Source organism: Podarcis liolepis (genome assembly GCF_965112155.1).
Source record: "Podarcis liolepis genome assembly, chromosome: 3".
NCBI classification, from domain to species: Eukaryota; Metazoa; Chordata; class Lepidosauria; order Squamata; family Lacertidae; genus Podarcis; species Podarcis liolepis.
Window position 1 is genome coordinate 77,348,332 of NC_139557.1, and position 19,388 is coordinate 77,367,719.

At 41.6% G+C, this 19,388-nt stretch overlaps 1 protein-coding gene across 1 annotated transcript in view; it reads right to left on the bottom strand.

Moving 5' to 3' along the window:
- PCNX2 (pecanex 2) overlaps positions 1-19,388 on the bottom strand; it is a 123,161-nt gene that overhangs the window by 42,208 nt on the left and 61,565 nt on the right. The window contains exons 20-23 of the mRNA XM_083496724.1: positions 18,071-18,212; positions 14,123-14,300; positions 2,728-2,838; positions 440-567 (exon numbers count right to left, since the gene is read on the bottom strand). Of these exons, the coding sequence (XP_083352850.1) occupies positions 440-567; positions 2,728-2,838; positions 14,123-14,300; positions 18,071-18,212 (559 nt within the window). The remainder of the gene's footprint in view (positions 1-439; positions 568-2,727; positions 2,839-14,122; positions 14,301-18,070; positions 18,213-19,388) is intronic.

A 19,388-nucleotide genomic window follows, 5' to 3' on the forward strand; every position in this document is an offset into this window, starting at 1 on the left:
GCTGCCCACCCAGCACCACTTATCTGACAGAACATTAACTGGCTAACATAAATTGTATTAATCCATTTTGACTTCTGCTGCCCAAAGGCCGAAATGATTTAGTTTCTAACTGGGGCTGCTGAATCAATAGCTGCTGACATTTGAGGCAGTTATGATTTACTCCTGTAGTTTTTTTTGGTTTTTTGCCCTCTATGCCCAGTAAATGGGTTGTGACAACTCCACTCTGATGATTGTTTAAATACATTTATTTTCCAAAATGACTAACATTCTACCAAACAGCCACTGGTGCAACATACCCAGGAACAGTAGCAAAATAAGCAGAGCAGTCTTCAAGGTCCACAGAAAAGCTGTGGGAACTGTTAGGCATAGAAGGAAAGCTTTTGAAAGCTCCAAAAATATTTAACAATGAAGTAAACAGATGTATAACACTTTGCCTTACTTGTAATTCCTTTCCCAGAACTTCACTGGTCTGGCGTATGATGTGAGAAAAATGACACTCCCGAGAAATGGACTCAGCGGAGTAGAAAAGATTGCAGTGGCCAGAGTCTGAAAGAAGAGCATTGCCGAATCTGAAAATTTCAAGTTAAGGTAACACAGATAAAGTCGCTGCCTTTTATGCTGTCCTTCGGGCACTTTCTGACCTATTTATCTTACTAACTTTCTCCACAAAGAGGCAGAAGCAAGGAAGTCTCACGGAAAAGATGAGAGTCACCATCATTCAAACTTACCTGACTTAGTTGTGTGTCTGTCATTTGTCCCCAGTGAATGTTATGCTATGGACAAGATTACTGACATTTATCCAAACTTTCAGTGTCCCTGGGCTTCAAATGCCAATTGGAAGAACGTTTTAGCTGAAGCTAAGCCCTTTTAGGTCTGACTGAGTTCAATGATAGAGCTCTAAATATATGCATAACTGCCTCATTGAAATCAACAGTACTTTGAAGTGTTTTTCTTTTTTATTTTACTTTGGCTACAGAGTCAGTGTGGTGCAGTGTTGGCGAGGTCCTGAGAGACCCGGGTTCAAATACTCCCTTGGCCATGAAGCTCCCTTGTGCCTAACCTCTCAGCCTAACCTACCTCAAACAGTTGTGGGAATTAAATGAGGAAAGGAAGAACCTTGAAATCTTTGGATTAAAAGATGGAATATAAATGCAATAAATAAAAAATAAATGAATAATAGATTGGGCTGTTTGTCACTTGAATTAATTCAGGGTCCTGTGTCTAACATTTCTTCTTAATCTGTCATATATGAGCAACTTCTACTGTCATAAATAACTAATATGCTAATGATTTTTTTTTCATCCATCTGTCTCAGGAGTGTGCCTTTGGGGGTGAAGCCAAACTGTTGGAAGGTTACATACAGTGCCTGCAGAGACTGATATGGGAGAGACATGTTTTCTTGGTAATTGAAGTAATAATCACATTTCAGCTTTTCTCCTAAGGCCTAATTAATCAAACGTTTGATGTTATCTGCCGTTTCAGTAAATACTTATCAAGTATATATCTGGAACTCCTTAAATTTATTGAGAGGATGCTATATAATGATGTCTGTGCCTATTAGTGATTATGTGAGATGAGTTGCCCTCAGAGCCTCTCAAACCCAATGGAGAGGATATGGGGATGAAGGAAGTGTCAACAAAGTTCAGTTGCCATAATATTGTGGACTCGTGATTCATACTGGCTTGGAAGGACAGAAAGTCATTGCTGTGGAGTACGTGCAAGGAGCAAGAAAGGTAGAGAAACCAAAGAAGAGGGGTCGAGGAAGCCTCCTAAAGACTACTTCAAAATCAAAAGCATTACAAAAATATCTATGCACACTCAAAGGCAATGGAGGCACTCAATCCATGCATATATTCCTCTATAATAAACAGGGAGAAAAAACGTAAGAGCTCTCATGCCGATAAGCAAATGGAGGACCTTGGGAAAAAGAAGGCCTACACCAGACATAGGCAAACTCGGCCCTCCAGATGTTTTGAGACTACAATTCCCATCATCCCTGACCACTGGTCCTGTTAGCTAGGGATGATGGGATTTGTAGTCCCAAAACATCTGGAGGGCCAAGTTTGCCTATGCCTGGGCCTACATCTTTAAGACCAGAAGGATCCCAGCAATAATCCAGCGAACAGACTTTCACGACTTCACTATAAAAATGTAACATTCATAGTAATAACAACAACAATTATTATTGCTAATCTGATCTCTGTACTTCAGTCACTTTCTCTATTCCCAATTAATGACATAGAGGCAGTGCCACCAGTAGGGCTTCCATTTCTGAAAATGTCGTATCAGAGTGATGAGATTAGCAGAGATTCCCAGAGAGTCTGGGAAAGTCTAAGAGTCACTGTCCAATTTCCTTATCTGTCCGAGAGCCAACAATACATTTTAGCCATTCTTACCTACATACTAGAGTGGCTTCTGAAGCAAAGCAGACTTTAAGTTACACACCTCACCGAAGAAGTAATAATGTCACAAGCAATAATGAAATACATTTCTCAACTCATTGCTTTTTCTTATTTTTATCCATTTAATAATTTATATCCCACTTTTCAAAGTATTGTTCAAAGGATCTTTTTTAATATTGCATTTTCTCCCTCTGGGAATATCTATACTTTTTCTTCCAAAACTTTAACATAAAAAAAACTTTTCTTAATATAAATTGCCCAAGAACACCCTGCTTTCCTTAACCCTCTGAATGCAGAACAAAATAGCAGGTACACTAAAAAGGATATGAGGTATTGCAAAGAGCTGAGCAAATACATGGAACGAAGAGCCCCAAGCAATCTGCCAAGGAGCAATATAGGTCAGAATGAACTGCAACTTTTGCAGGAGGTCCCACAGCTGAAAGCAAAAGAGTCAGAAAAGTTATGGCAGCGCATGTGAAAAGCACTTTTTTAAAAAAGAAAGAAAGAAAGCATTTCACCATATATATCCTATACAACACGCAATGTCCACGTACCTATATTACAATTATACTACCTCTTGGATTGTTGGTATTCAGTTCATATAGAAAGTGAAGTGCAATTTTTATTTTAACACAATATTTACTCAATCAATCAATCAATCAATCAATCAATATTATTATTAATTACCCGCCCTTCACCCCAAGGTCTGAGAGCAGGTTACAGCATTAAACACAATATTAAAAACAATTTAAAACAACTTGCAATCATAAAAAGTTGGGTCCTGAAAACATACATCTCTGATGTCGAAAGCCAATGTAAAGTGGGACATCTTCAGCATTATCCATAAGCTATATAATGAAGGTGCCTTGTGCACCTCTGCTGGGAGTTTCACATCTTTGGGGCCAGCACTGAGAATGCCCTCCCCAGGGCTGCCACCTGCCCTCCAAGCCCATGAGGGTGGAGGGACTACCAAGAGGGCCCCCTCTGCTGATCTCAGCACTCAAGAGGGCCTGTAGGTGATCTTTCAGGCATTGGGAACGTGAGTGGTCAGGGTAGCCATATGGCGCACAGATAAACCCACCAGATTTTTCTCTGTAGAAAAATGAGCTTTCTAGCCAAGATGTTGGGAAGGGGAAGGGGAAGGGGAAGGGGAAGGGGAAGGGGAAGGGGAAGGGGAAGGGGAAGGGGAAGGGGAAGGGGAAGAAGAAGAAGAAGAAGAAGAAGAAGAAGAAGAAGAAGAAGAGGAGGAGGAGGAGGAGGAGGAGGAGAACTTTCCTAAAATAAAACGAAGATATATAAATAGAATGGCAAAATGTGTGAGAGACTTCTTTGTGTTCCATACTCCCCTGCTCTTAGGGGGGAAGGTGAGGTCACAACAGGTAAAGGAGCTACTGCCTAAGGGAGCAGCTCCAGGTTGCATCTTTTCCTCTGCCCCTCTGTAACATGCAGGGCAACTTGCTCCGTAACCAGACATTATAATTCTGTGAGTTATGACATCAGGGCATGGTTCCAGATGAAGTACATCTTACAGAGCCAAAGGGAGAAACACTTCCAGTCGATTGTCTTTTTCAGTGGGGTGATTCACACAGCCATTTTGAAGATTACTTTCAGTTATGGTGATTCCTGCTTTGACTGCCAAGATCAAGGGTCCCCAACATAGCACTTGTGGGCATATATGTGCCTACAGAGGCCTTCCCTGGCCCCTCTCCAAAATTCAGATTAAAAGAAACATTATATTGTAGTCAATAGACTAGGTTGTGGTGTATGAGTGGCTGCTGTGTGTATGGTATCCCTGACCTCCTCTAGTTTGCAAAAGGTAAAGGTAAAGGGACCCCTGACCATTAGGTCCAGTCGTGACCAACTCTGGGGTTGCGGCGCTAATCTCCCTTTTTTTTTTTTTTTATAAAATTTTTATTGGTTTTACAACGTTTTAAAAAGACAAACAAACAATGAAAATGACAAACAAACACGCATAGTTTCATACATATTTTCTTATAAACCTCTTTTCTTGGACTTCCCCATACCCCCCCCTCTCTGCATCCCAATGTCCATACTTCAACTAGCAACTCCCAATTATTGCTTTCAAGTCTCTGTCAACTTAGTTCTTTTCTATCTTCTAACCATATATCCCTGTACCCCCTTGTTTCTGAAAACCACGACATTTTTAACATTCATTAAGTTTATAATAGTCCTTCAGATAACTTTTAAATTTTCTCCAGTCTTCTTCCACCGTCTCTTTTCGTTGGTCACGGATTCTGCCTGTCATCTCGGCCAATGTCATATAGTCCATCACTTTCATCTGCCATTCTTCCAGAGTGGGTAAATCTTGTGTCTTCCAATACTTTGCGATGAGTATTCTTGCCGCTGTTGTAGCATACATAAAAAAAGTTCTATCCTTCTTTGTCACCAATTGGCCGACAATGCCCAAAAGAAAGGCCTCTGGCTTTTTGGGAAAGGTACATTTAAGTACCTTTTTCATTTCATTATAGATCATTTCCCAGAAGGCCTTAATCTTCGGGCAAGTCCACCAAAGGTGATAAAAGGTACCTTCAGTCTCTTTACACTTCCAACATTTATTATCAGGCAAATGATAGATTTTTGCCAGCTTGACTGGGGTCATGTACCACCTGTATACCATTTTCATAATGTTTTCCTTTAAGGCATTACATGCCGTAAATTTGATACCGGTGTTCCATAACCATTCCCAGTCAGCTGACATGATGTTATGTCCAACATCCTGAGCCCACTTAATCATAGCAGATTTTACTATTTCATCCTGTGTGTTCCATTTCAACAGCAAGTTATACATTCTAGATAAAATCTTAGTATTGGGTTCTAACAGTTCAGTTTCTAATTTTGATTTTTCCACCTGGAAACCAATTTTCCTGTCCTGTTTAAAAAATTCCATTATTTGACGATATTGAAACCAGTTTCCAACTTTATGCTTCAATTTCTCCTGACTTTGTAGTCTGAACTTGTCTCCATCCTGTTCTAAGATTTCCCAATACTTCGGCCATCCGGCCTCCGTATTGAGTCTCTTCACTGCTTTGGCCTCCACTGGCGACACCCATCTAGGGGTTTTATTTTCCAATAGATCTTTGTATCTTATCCAAACATTAATCAATGCTTTCCTAACAATGTGATTTTTAAAAGCGCTGTTTACTTTATCATACCAAAGATATGCATGCCAACCAAAAGCATTGTTAAAACCTTCCAGATCCAAGATATCAGTATTCTCGAGGAGCATCCATTCTTTCAGCCAGCAGAAAGCTGCTGCCTCGTAATACAATTTTAAGTCCGGCAGGGCAAAACCCCCTCTTTCTTTAGCATCTGTTAGTATTTTGAATTTAATTCTGGGCTTTTTGCCCTGCCAGACAAATTTCGAAATATCTTTCTGCCACCTCTTGAAACATTCCATCTTGTCGAGAATCTGCAAGGTCTGAAACAGAAAAAGCATTCTAGGCAATACATTCATTTTAATCACAGCGATTCGGCCTAGCATTGACAGTTTCAAATTTGACCATATTTCTAGATCTTTTTTAATTTCTGACCAACATTTTTCATAATTGTCCTTGTACAAATTCAGATTTTTAGATGTTAAATAAACCCCTAGGTATTTCACCTTCTTTACCACAGTCAAACCTGTTTCCTCTTGAAATTTCTCCTTTTCCATATCTGTTAAATTTTTCCCTAAAACTTTAGTTTTTTGCTTGTTCAACTTAAATCCAGCTACCTGGCCAAACTGTTGTATTATTTCTAAAACCTTTTTTGTACTAGTGTTTGGCTCTTGCAAAGTCAATACCAGGTCATCTGCGAACGCTCTTAACTTGTAATGTTTAGCTCCGACCTGCACACCTTTAACCTGCTGGTCATTTCTTATCATGTTCAGCAACACCTCCAGAACTGAAATAAAAAGTAATGGGGAAATCGGGCACCCCTGTCGTGTTCCTTTTTCTATCTTAAGTTCCTCCGTCATAACATTATTTACAATCAGTTTAGCTTTTTGTTCAGAATATATTGCAGCCATACCATTCTCAAAACCCTGGCCTACCCCCATCCCATGAAGATTCTTTCTCATAAAACTCCAAGAAATGTTGTCAAAGGCCTTCTCCGCATCCACAAAAATCAGTACTGCTTTAGTGTTTATATTCACCTCTAGCTTTTCCAGAATGTCTATTACATTCCTTACATTGTCTGCCAGGTGTCTTTTGGGGAGAAAACCTGCTTGGTCCTTATGAATCTTCTCCATCAATACTCTTTTAAATCTTTTTGCCAAAATGTCTGCAAAAATTTTGTAATCCACATTGAGGAGTGATATTGGGCGGTAGTTCTTAAGTTGGGTCTTTTCAGTCTCTGACTTTGGTATGAGTGAAATATATGCCTCTTGCCACGATTCAGGGGCCCTTTTTCCCTCAAGGATCTCATTGCACACTTCTCTTAGTGGTTGAGTTAGCCATTCCTTCAACGATTTGTAGTATCTGGAAGTCAATCCATCTGGTCCCGGAGATTTGCCCAATTGCATGTTCTGAATAGCAGCCTCTATCTCTTGTTCTGAGATTCTCTGGTTCAAGTCCATCTTACTTTGATGAGAGATGTTTTGTAATCCATATTTTCCCAGGAATTCGTCTATATCTTCTTCATTTTGAGGGCCTTGAGTGTAAAGCTTTTTGAAATAACTTACGAAGCAGTTTCTAATTTCATTAGGTTTAGATATATTCTTTCCATCCACCTCCAGGCTTGTAACTGTATTTAGTTTCTGCCTTTTCTTCAATTGCCATGCCAAGAGTTTGCCACATTTATTTGCTGATTCAAAAGTCTTTTGTTTCATTTGCTTTATCTTCCATTCAATCTCTTGGTTCATCAATTCCATATATTGTGTTTGATATAACTTGATCTCTCTTAAGATGTCCTGAGATTTTGGTTTTATTCTTAATTTTCTCTCTCCTTCCTTTATCATTTCCAATAGCTTCTCTTTTTTCTCGTTTTGTTTTTTCCTCTTTATTGAATTTTGTTGAATCAAGAATCCTCTCATGACCGCTTTACTTGCATCCCAGATCACTCTTTTCTCCACGTCGGTCCTCATATTTATTTCGAAATAATCTTTTAAAGTCTTTTGGGCCTTCATAAGAATCTCCTTGTCCCGAAAGAGGGTGTCATTCATTCTCCATCTGAATTGACCAGTTGTTGTCAGTTTCATCTCCATCTTCACGGCGTTATGGTCGGAGCAAGTTTTTGGGCAGATTTCCACTTTCTTAATCTTTGGAGCCATTCCACTAGTAACCCAAATTTGATCAATTCTGGTCCAGGTCGTCATTGCTTGGGAGAAGAAGGTTCCCTCTCTCTCCAGAGGGTTCCTTGTTCTCCATATGTCTATCAAGTCCATATTTTCTGTCATTTCAAAAAAAGTCTTAGGGAGTCTCCCTTCTTTACGGCGCTAATCTCCCTTTATTGGCTGAGCTACCGGGTCATGTGGCCAGCATGACTAAGCCGCTCCTGGCGAACCAGAGCAGCGCACGGAAATGCTGTTTACCTTCCTGCTGGAGCGGTACCTATTTATTTACTTGCACTCTTACGTGCTTTAAAACTGCTAGGTTGGCAGGAGCAGGGACCAAACAACAGGAGCTCACCCCATCTCGGGGATTCAAACTGCCGACCTTCTGATCGGCAAGCCCTAGGCTCTGTGGTTCACCCACAGCGCCACCTGCATCCCCTAGTTTGCAAAGACACTCCCCAAAAAAGGGAATGTGACCCTTCACTCAGAGTAAATGAAGATGCCGTTCTACCATACACCCCACTCCCACAGTTACACGTTGCCTTGACTTATTTTTTAATAGGTTTTTTTCCCCCTTTTTCAAAATGGTCTGATAAATCTGGAAGTTTGGCTGAATACTGACGGCTGCTTCACTGTGCCTGTCCATCCAGACTAACCAATGAAAAAGGCACCAAACACTGAAAGTAATTTTGCGCACAATCCCGTTCTATCCCTTTCTATCCCCGCCCCTTGCTTTTTCACAAAACTCTACATCCGGAGCAGAGCACACAAAATCACCAAGTCAGCTAGGCTCTTTGAGCAAACTGTGCAACTATGCAAAGTGTGTGAATCGTAAAAATTCAAAGCATTATGTGAATCTGCCCAATTTGCAAAACTTGTTATCTGCTGCAGTATTTGAGCTTTGTAATCACAGAGCTTGGGGTGCTTTAATGCCGCATTTGAGACCCCCAGATTCATAGCCCTGTTATAACCACATAACTGTCGGTTACCTATTCTGAAACATCTTACTGCTTCCACTGTTGAATTGGAATTATAATACTTTTCTTTTATGTGCATCCAATTAGAGATAATATTTTGCCCATTTGCTGACTAATTTGTGTTTATCTCCCTTAATGTGCATTGCTCATGAATGTTTTGAGCAATCTTTCTGCATCTTTGGAGAAAATTGGCAGAGCTGGGGGAACTTACATGTTGCCGATGATAAAGATTTCCTCATTGAAGTGCAATTTCTTTTCTACAAATCTAACTTCCCATTAACACTGAAAGTCATTTATGACTTGTGTACATCTTAGCTTCTGTTTATGCTTTCACCTATTTTTCTATACAAAATGTCATTCAAGTGAATCTTGTCTCTGAACTTAAAAGCTTTATAACTCTTCCCCTTAATTTGTTTCAGTTCTGCTATCAGTAAATAGTTGTATCCAGCGGTAACCTTCCATTCATGGAGAGCTCTTTAATCCTCTGGAGACTTCCATGAAGGAAAGGGGGAAAGTGATTTCCACCCATTTTCCCTCCTCTTCGCAGCCCCCTATGTCCCGCCCCCACTTGATCCAGCCTCCAGAGGCCTGGAGGAACTTCCAGAATAGTATGGGAGGTGGTGCAAGGAACTGCAGGAAAAAGGGGGCAATTTTAAAAAATGGCCTTCTCCCCATACCATTCATAAAAGGCTCAGTTGTATCAAAGAGCTTTCCATAAATGAAGAACAGTCCATTTTTCTTGCAGATGAGGACGTTTCATTACAACCTCAAGGAGAAGCCCAGCAGGTGGTCTTGTGCTGAGCAGATTAAGTTGACAGATTCATTTTGTAACGTTTTTCATAAGAAATTTTGACAGGTTTTGACCTTAATCGGAGCCAAGCACACATACTGCCAAAGGACAAGGGTTCAACTGAACATATAAAACATTTCAGACTGAGATATCAAAAACCTTTTCAACAAATGTTTTGGATTTCAGGTGATTATTTGCTTATCAGAATAAAAAGGCCAGCGGATTTCTGTCCTATCACTGAACATATCTTTACAACACTGGGTTGTTGTATGATGAAATAATCCAGGTGGAACTTATCAGACTCTCTATGTGTATTCAAGAGACACCACTCACCAGGCAAGGTAGATTATTGCAGTTTGTGAAGTGTGAGTTGTAGGGCTTAATTCTTTTGGACAACTTGGTTCCACTTTTGTTATCTGTCTGTAGGGGAATGTGAACACCAGCAATTTCCCATGGCAAACTTAAAGTTCACCGCTCTCTAATAAACAACCACTGCAATCATGCAAAGTAGCGGCATGAAGGGTATTTCCAGAGAAGAAACAGTGGGCTCAGGGAATCTGCTGTTGGCATTCAAGAGAAAATGGGGTGAAAAATCTGGGATGACGTCAAACTGCAGTGCTAGCAACACTGCAGTGACTTTCCTGGAGTGCAGGCCTGGGCATTGTGCCCAGCTAACAAGACCTACCCTCTCGCCCTCACTGATGTGGTCCAAAGGAAAGCAGAGCAATTACCGTATTTTTCTCTCTATAACACTCACATTTCTTCTCCTAAAAAGTAAGAGGAAATGTCTGTGCGTGTTATTGAGCGAATGTGTGGTCCCTGGAGCCGACTGGTCCAAGTACAGGGGCAAAAATCAGATTGCGGAGGAGGGAAGGCTAAAAAGAGGAGGTTGCTGCTTTCCTGCATTCTGCCTCAGGGTCTTACTGCCCACTGTTTTCGCTAGGAGCGCAGCCGACAGCCACCACCTCCTCCTCTCCGTGCTCCGCTGCTGCTGCGTCCAGCATCGCAGGCAGCCGGAAAATGCAGGTGGGAGAGAGAAAGAGAGAGAGAGCGCTGGCTTGGGTGGGTGGGAAAACTTTTTGCCTTCCTTTCCTCCCTCCCGTTAAACCCCTCTCCTGCATTGTTAGCCAGCTGCTTCTCCGCATGAAGGAGAAATATGCAGGTGGGAGAGGGAGAGGGAGAGGGAGAGAGGGCTGGCTTGGGTGGGTGGGGGAAAACTTTTGCCTTCCTCTGCTCCCTCCTGTTAAACCCCTCTCCTGCATTGTTAGCCAGCTGCTTCTCCGCACACCCCTCTCGTGCTCCTTGTCCCTTCTGTGTTTTTCCTCCCCTCCCCACTTAAAACGTGGTTACAAAGCACAGATCCACATGGATCCTCAGGATCTTTGCATTGGGTCACCCCAAATTCACCATCAGATCACATAGCATGTCCATGGCTACAGCCTGCACCAAAAAAAATCACGCACCCACTGTTGCGTGGGGCCACAATGGTGCAAAAACGTGGTTACAAAGCACAGATCCACATGGATTCTCAGGATTTTTGCATTGGGCTACCCCAAACTCACCGTCAAATCACATGTCTGTGGCAACAGCATGAAGCACAAAAATGATACATCCACTGTTTCATTCAGAATTTTTTTCCCTTGTTTTCCTCCTCTAAAAACTATGTGCGTGTTATGGTCAGGTGCGTGTTATCGAGCGAAAAATACGGTAATTTGGCACCAGCTTGGCTGTAGGAGCTGCTGGAAAGAAGTGCACAAGTCACCATCCAACCGTCTTAGGGACTCAACTCCGGATTTGTGTAGGACTTACTCTCTAGCCTTTTCTTCTCCCAAAGATATCCCCAAGGCAGCAGAAGTTTAGGATCAGAGTTTTCCTTCTGCTAGATGGGCTATCTTCTCAGGTTGGTAAGCTCGATCTGCCCTCATTTCCTCTATAACACTTGCAAAAATTGCCTTCTTGACCGCTGGACCCACTACTACACCAGAGCCTGTCTTTGCATGCAGGAGAAGTCCCTACTTCACTGAGGATTTGAGACCCATCAGCTACCTGATTTAGCCGGCCGGTTGAAGCTGTTTCTCAGAGTGTGGCCACTGTCGCACTCTGACAGCTTCTAGGAGCCACAGGTGAGAGCTGAGTGCAGGGTGGGGACCAAAGGTGGACAAACGTACCCCAGAAGGAGCATGATGTGTGTCCCCACCAGAGGTATTATTCATCTCCCAACACCCCATACACTTCCCACAACTGTTCCTTTCTTTAATCAGTCCTCTCTGATGTCTAGATTTCCTGTGTGTCTGAATCTTCCCCATTGAAAAGGTGAACATTCTGAATGGCAATGGTACAATCCAAGCCACTGGCCTGGTAGACTGATGAGAGTACAACATGCATGCTTCATTGGCCTAGACAAGAACCTGAAACAGCCTGGAATAGGAATTGTACCCGAATAAGAAGACTGAGCCTACCAGTAAATAACTAACAGGCAATTATCCTCCCCTATTTCAATCAGTTTCAGTTCCCTACATATCACACAGCTATTTCTAATCCTGGATCACAGCCAAAATGCATCATCCATGCACAGCCCTCCCAATACCTTTATGCACCATTTTAATTTTGGTTCTGGGGGCAGGGCTCCCAACCAATTTACTGAACTGGATGTTCCAGTATGCGGTAGCACATCCAAAAGCAGCTACAAGGAGCTAATAGGGGGAGGAAAGTGGCTGTGGAAAGCAGTGCCCTGTGAGCAGTGAGGTTGATTTGCATCCTCACTGGACTTCATTAATTACATACATGGGTCACCAATGTGGTGCTTGCAGGTGTTCAGAAGTCTGCAGAGGCCCTTCCTTGGGGCCCACAGGTGCCCATTGCCTTCTCTTGCTCAAATTAGGCTTGAAAGAAGCTTTATTTTGTAGTCAATAGAAGGCTATTTAAGCCTAATTGCAATGGGGGTTGGGGGGGCTCTCCCCTCCCCAGCTGTGACCCGCCCACACAGCAAATGCCCCATACACTATAATTAGGCTTCCTTCCACTGGCTACAACAGAAAGCTTTATTTCAAGCCTAATTACAGCAGTGGGACAATTTGGGGCGTGGGGGGCAGTCACAGATGAGGAGGAAGGGATACCCCTTCCCTTGCCAGCTGTGACCCCCGTCACCATTGCAAAGCACGTTACTGAGGACAGATGAAGAAAGTGTCATCTAACCTGGAATAACAAAGCTGGAGATGTTGTCTACTGTGGGTTTATTTCATTTCCCTTTGTGGAAAAATGCATATGCTTCTTCAACCGTGGCTTCACACGGATTGTTTTTTTCTACTGAGATGATTATACAGACTTACAACACTTAGGAAAAAGCCTTGCTGCTCAGACATGGGAAAAATCACACCTTCAGAGAATAATAAGTTCCTGGCTGTCACTTCCAGAGTTATTTCTACATAGCCAAAGGTGGTGGCAGCAAAAATGTGCTTTCTATCTTTCAAAAATAGTTGTCAACATTATGGTGATTGAACAGTGCATTGATTGAAGCTGTCATTTCCTTTTCTTGCTGAAGCAGAATGGACCATAGAGGGTTGGGAAAGATACAGATACTGTGCCTGATGCCATTTGAGCAGGGACCTGACAGATAGACTTTTCATAGGAATAAAATTACCCCAAATTAATTTTTTTAAAGGCCAGCCCACAGCATTTCAGAGATTCTTGGGGATTTAGATCCATGTGATGAAATAATAACCTGCAAAATGTAATAATTAATCTTCAAAACCCAGCAATCCTATAAGTGTTTCATTTACAGAGTCACTGCAAATCTCTAATTACCAGCTCAATGAGATTGTACTTTTCACTCATTGTCTCAGCATGCCTCTGAATGAAACAATTTCAGCACGACTACTCCGCACATGCTATTTCCATTTTATTCACTTGTTTCCCAAGATATTGCTATCATGGTCAACTTCTCAATAGTTTGAGATATATGGGTATAGATATATAGATATATAAAACATTTGCCCCAAATAAACTCATATAAACTTTTTGGGAAGTTCTAAGCCTCTAAGACTAATCAAGATCTGCCTCTCAAAAATATGTTTAATTGGCCCCTAGCCTGTAGCATTTCTTCAATAAACCTGTAATATATGTACTTGTGATTTTAGTACAGGCAACCCCCAAATTATGTGAGAGTTATGTTCCAAGGCACCAAGCATTTAAGTGAAATCCTGTATATTTGAAACACCATTGAAAAAGCCTACAAACCCTCCTCCCTCACCCTGTTACTTTTTGTGATGTTTTTGTGACTTTTGGGGTCATTTCCGGGTTTGGCGCAAGTCATGGTTTCTTTCTTTCCAAACAAACCATCAGTAAGACAAGAAACAGCCTTGGTTACTGTTTGTGGTTTGTTTGGAGAATAACAAACAAGGAACACAGGTTCAGATATTCCAACCAATCAGAGCCTGGTTTGTTTCCTGGTGGTGTAGCAGCAGCAGCAGCATGAGCTGGAGCTTCCAGCTCATGGAAGTTTTTAGGCTATTTAGTCTAAAATATATAGTCTTTTAGACTATGCTTTAATGTGACATGTTAACTATGTTTTTCAGGTGTTATTGTGGGATACAGTTAGACACATGTTATTACTTATGGATTTTTGTTTCTTTTTCTTAAACACTCAAAATTGTGACAAAGTTTTAAGTAACAATTCACTTGCCTTATTAAACACAATGGACATCATGAAGAAATTCAACAAGAAGTTATCGGAGTTACCATAGTAGTCAAACTGGAAGAAGATGACAGTAAAGCTTAATGTAACAAACTGGTGAATGGGATTACAAAATGAAGACCGCAATAGCTTCATTCCCGCAATTGTAATCAGAAAGATATCACAGCTGCAAGAGGGAAAAGAAAGAAAAGAAAGAAAAAATCAGGAAAGTAAAACTTCAATAGAACAACTTATCAGGATGGCTTCTGTTTCGTTTAACTAATCACTATACAAAGGTGACTGTTTATGTCTGGCAGTAGTTCTGGTACAACTTTAATCTGGACTGGTCCTGTATTAAAAGACAGGAGGTGACATTCAGCATAATAGAGTCATAGAACTGTAGAACTGGAAGGAACCTGAGGGTCATTTAATCCAACTCCCTGCAATGCATGAATCTCAACTAAAGAATCCATATTGGATAGACACCTAACTTCTGCTTTAAAACCTTCAATGAAGAAGAGTCCACCACCTTCATAGGAAGTCCATTCTAGCTGTTACTGTCAGATAGTTCTTCCTGATGTTCAGTCATAATCTCCTTTCTTGTATCTGGAAACCATTGGTTTGGGTCCTACCATCAGGAGCAGGAGAAAATAAGCTTCCATGAGAAAGCCCTTTAGCTATCTGAAGATGGCTATCATCTCTCAGCCTTCTCTTGGCTAAACATACCCAATTCCCTCAACCATTCATCATAAGGCTTGGTTTCCAGAACCCTGATAATCTTGGTTGCCCTCCTCTGCACATGTTCCAGCTTGTCAAATTCCTTCTTAAATTGTAGTGCCCAGAACTGGACACTATACTCCAGGTGTGGTCTAAGCAAGCAGAATAGAGTGGCACTAGTTCTTCCCTTGATCTGGACACTATACTTCTGTTGATGCAGCCTAGAATAGCATTAGCTATTCATTCATTCATTCATTCATTCATTCTGCTGCTGCTGCATCACACTGTTGACTCATGTTGAGCTTGTAGTCTACTAAGACCCCTAGATCCTTTTTACATATACTACTGCCCCCTTCTTATATTTGTGCAGCTGGTTCTTCGTGCCTAAATGTAAAATCCCGCATTTGTCCCTACTGAAATTCTTTTTCTTAGTCTGGGCTCCAGTTCTCCAATCTGTTAAGGTCATCTTGTATCCTGATTCTGCCTTCAGTAGCATTTGCTACCCATCCCAGTTTGGTGCCATCTGCAAATGTGATGAGCATTCCCTCAATTCCTTCATCCAAGTCATTTATAAAGATGTTGAACAACAACGGGCCCAGGACAGAACCCTGCAACACCTCACTTGTCACTTTTTTCCAGGATGACGAGGAACCATTAGCGAGCACTCTTTGGGTTTGTCTGGCATGACTTGTCTTTGAGAAACCCATGCTGGGTCTTAGTAATCACAGATCAAATGTTTAATTATCTGTTCTAGGACCTTTCCTGGTATTGACATCAAGCTGACTGGCTGGGTCTTCTCCCCACCCCCCTTTTGAAGATTGGGACAACATCTGCCCACTTCCAGTCTGCAGGAACCTCCTCTGTTCTCCAAGAATTCTCACAGATAATAGACAGAGGCACTGAGATAACATCGGCAATTTCCTTGACCAGACTTCATCATGTGACCAGACTTTCACTTGCATGATGTGACTTCCCATTCTTCTTCTCCCTCCCTGGGTGCCCCCCAAATCTGCTCGAGGGTTGAGGAATGTCCCAAAGCAGAGTTTGGGAGCACATGAAAGGACTACAAGGGAAAGGAAGAGAGGAGAAAGTGCTGCACAATGGGCAGCATTAAGCAGGATATGCAGATTCAAATTTCTGCTCTGCCTTTTAGCCCACTGGATGATTTTGGGCCAGTCACTATTTCCCAGCTCAACCACACAAGTCTATTGAAAGAATTAAGATGAAATGGTAGAACACAACTTCCCCTGAATCCTCTGGAACAAATTTCAAATAAATAACGATTTAAAAGGCTGGTGTCCTTATCTAGTATATGTATAACATATCTGAAAGATGTACCCATGAATTAAACTGATTTCCCTGCTGAAAGCACAGCGTTATATGTTTTCAGAGATCATTAATCATTATAACAGTTTTGGTGTCAACATACTGTTAAGTACTAGAAAATTAGAACATAAAGAAAGCTAGTTGGCAAACTTCCCAGAATTCTTGCTTCTATCTTTTAGTAGGCATTGTGCTCTTTGTTTTACACCTTTATTTGTACATTGATCCATTTTTGCTGTGGAAAATAATTTTATTTTTTTAATGCAGTTTCCCAATAAAGATTACATAATAATTGCTCCTAGGTCAATAGACATATTGCTATATACATATAGGCATTGCATACCCTCTTTGAAATCTTCCTTATGTTAATAAAGTAAACAGCACACTGTAGAAAAAGCAGGCGGTGGCACTGAAAAGAATGGAGGAAGGCCACAAACCTCTCGCACAAATGGGGCAGGGAACTACCAATTGGGGTAACAGAAAAACAGGGGTTCACTGTGAAGGGGGTTGCCCTTCCTTGACTTTCATATAAGATTGCAAATGTGTTCAGTTTTAATTATTTTTACCTCAGTGAACCAAGCAATTTCCTTTTGTAATAGAAGCTTGCCTGACCCATTCCCAAAGGGATGTACTAGGAGTTTCAGGGCACCTTTCATCCATGGAAACAAACTACTGTATGGGTTGACTACTGAAATCAGCCAAGTGGGAATTATGTCACCTCAGAGAAGGGATGGTAAAAGCAGTGATGGGGAAATTGAGGTCTAAAGAAGTTCTTGGGCTGCAACTCCCATAAGCACCAGCCACACTGCTAATGGTGAGGGAGGACAGGGGTAGGAGTCCAGCAGCATCTAGAGGGCCACATGTTTCCCCATTCCTGAGATAAGTTATTGATGCAAATCCTGCACACGTTGTTTCATAAAGGAACTGTGATGCTGCCACTATCTTCAAATTAAATGAAAGCAAGCCACAAGGTTTCAGAATGTCTTCTCCAATGAGCGACATGTGCCAGTTTTTTTAAGACCTTGATACATGTTGTGCTCTGGTTGTTCATTCGGGATTTTCAGCCTGGATGGATTTCGGTGGATATGAATCTAAAAGGCACTTATTCTTTGCTCCATGTCCCTTCAAGCAGATCTTTAGGTTCGCTAGAGATAAGGCTACTCCAAACAATCAGCTAAATGTTGCCATGTGAATGAAATGTCAGAAACTCTTTTGGAGGCTGTCAGAGCTTCTTCTCTCATCCGTACTTTCAGTTTTGAAAGCAACACAGATAAGATGAGTTCTGAACTCACTGGCAGGCATGCTCCAACGTGATGAGAGCCCTTGCTGGGTTTGGCATCCCTGGAGAAGAATGAAATCCAAGAAGGAAGGGCAAGGGGAAGAACAAATGCTATCCTCCAGCCATATATGGCAGCCCACCAGGTTCAGGCTCATGCTGCCTGCATGACCAGGGTTAGTGCAAGACATATTTCCACCTGAAGCAGAGCTCCTATGGCCCCATGTGTGTGGGGATAGACAAATCTCTGAGGCCACCTTGCTCAGCATACCTCATTCTGTGGAAAAGCACTTCCAAGGAAGAGGCCCCACTGGACAGCCCCACTTTCAGCAAAGGAGCACTCCAACAACACTCAACAGTGGTGAGTTAGTGGGGTGAGGGCACATAAATCCATTGCCTTTCCTGTCGCACCATCTGATGCAAAGGTCTCAATGCGGCCAATGGGTAGGCCAACCTGGAGGGAGAGGCAGGAGAGACATCAAGCACCTCTCCAGTTACAAATAATGGCTGCTATAGGTGACAGCAGTTTAGGAGAGGCAGGTCACAAGTTGTGGAAGCCTGAATGGTAGACCAGATGCATAAATGATATTGTCCAGCTCTTAATTCTACAAATAATGTATCATAACATTTAAGTAACTTACTGTGGAGTCAGCCTCTTGTATTTGCTGATTGAGAAGGCGTCATTGGTGAGGGCATTCAGTATTATTGCCGGATACAAGATGTACTTTTCAAAACACTGAAGCCACACATAGAGTCTTTCAAACCACATTAAATGGGCAGCACCTGAACATTTCAAAACAAAGTGATGTCAAAACTCTTGCCATGCATAACAGGGTATAGCTCATCTGTCTCACACATGGCATTAGCTGATTTATTCATTTATCACATGGAATGTGAATGCCAAAATTGGCTCTGATGGGGGGTGTGTGTTGATCTCTCATCAAAGTCTGAAATGTGCTAGGATACCAAAGTGGAACTCCAAAGGGACATTGGATTCATATGAGCAACTAGAAGTTGATTAAGCGTTGGATCCCTGGTCAGTATTGCATATGTAATTAGATCAGAGCTCCATAAGAATGCAGATTTAACAGCAGTTCTAGAAGCAACAGAAAATTGCAGTGAAGAAAACTAGTTGTAACTAAGGGGATGCACAAGCCATAGCACTATATGTGAATAGCAATGCAACAGCAAAAACATCAGAGAAGGCAGGTCAATAGCAATAGCAGGTGGGAAGTTATTAAGCAGGCAGGAAACCCAACACATCTTAATCTGGGGTGACTATTTCAAATCAGAGAGTCAAATTCTTGTTCAAAGATACATTGGTTGCAGGTAGTTTTCTTCTTCTTCTAGTACTTAACATTTTACAGTACCTTCTGAACTGAGCCAGGTAACCCTTAGCTTGAAACACACTTGGTTTCCAACCTGGGCACATATCATAGCTTAGATAAAATGTTATCTTTGGAAGAATTCTTTTTTTGGGGGGGGGGGACAGAGTTGAATCTTGTGCCATATAAGAATAAAGTATTTTGTGGAGTGCATCACAATCCTGGTCTGCTAGTATGAAAACAAAGTCCAGAAGATTGCATCAGAAGGCTGGGTCATAAATGTAAGCAATGCCAGAATGCAAAGTCATTTCTAACGCTCACTGGCTGTTAGCATTTTATTTTTATCTGGAATTAAACCAATGAAGGAGACCTGCCCTTCCTTTACTCTCTCTATGTCATTCTGTAATAAATGTAAAAAAACTAGAAATTCTTCAGTACATTTTGGTATCAAAGACGATCTTTCGAGAGTGATTGTTCTGCAAATATATTTCCATGCAACACCCTCCTGCCAAAGACACTTAACATTATAATGTATATTTTTATTATTTAAATAATGCATCTTATAAATATGTTTCTCTGCAAAGTATCTAGTTGTTGGATTGGTTTCAAGAAGAGACTGAGGTCACAGGCGAGA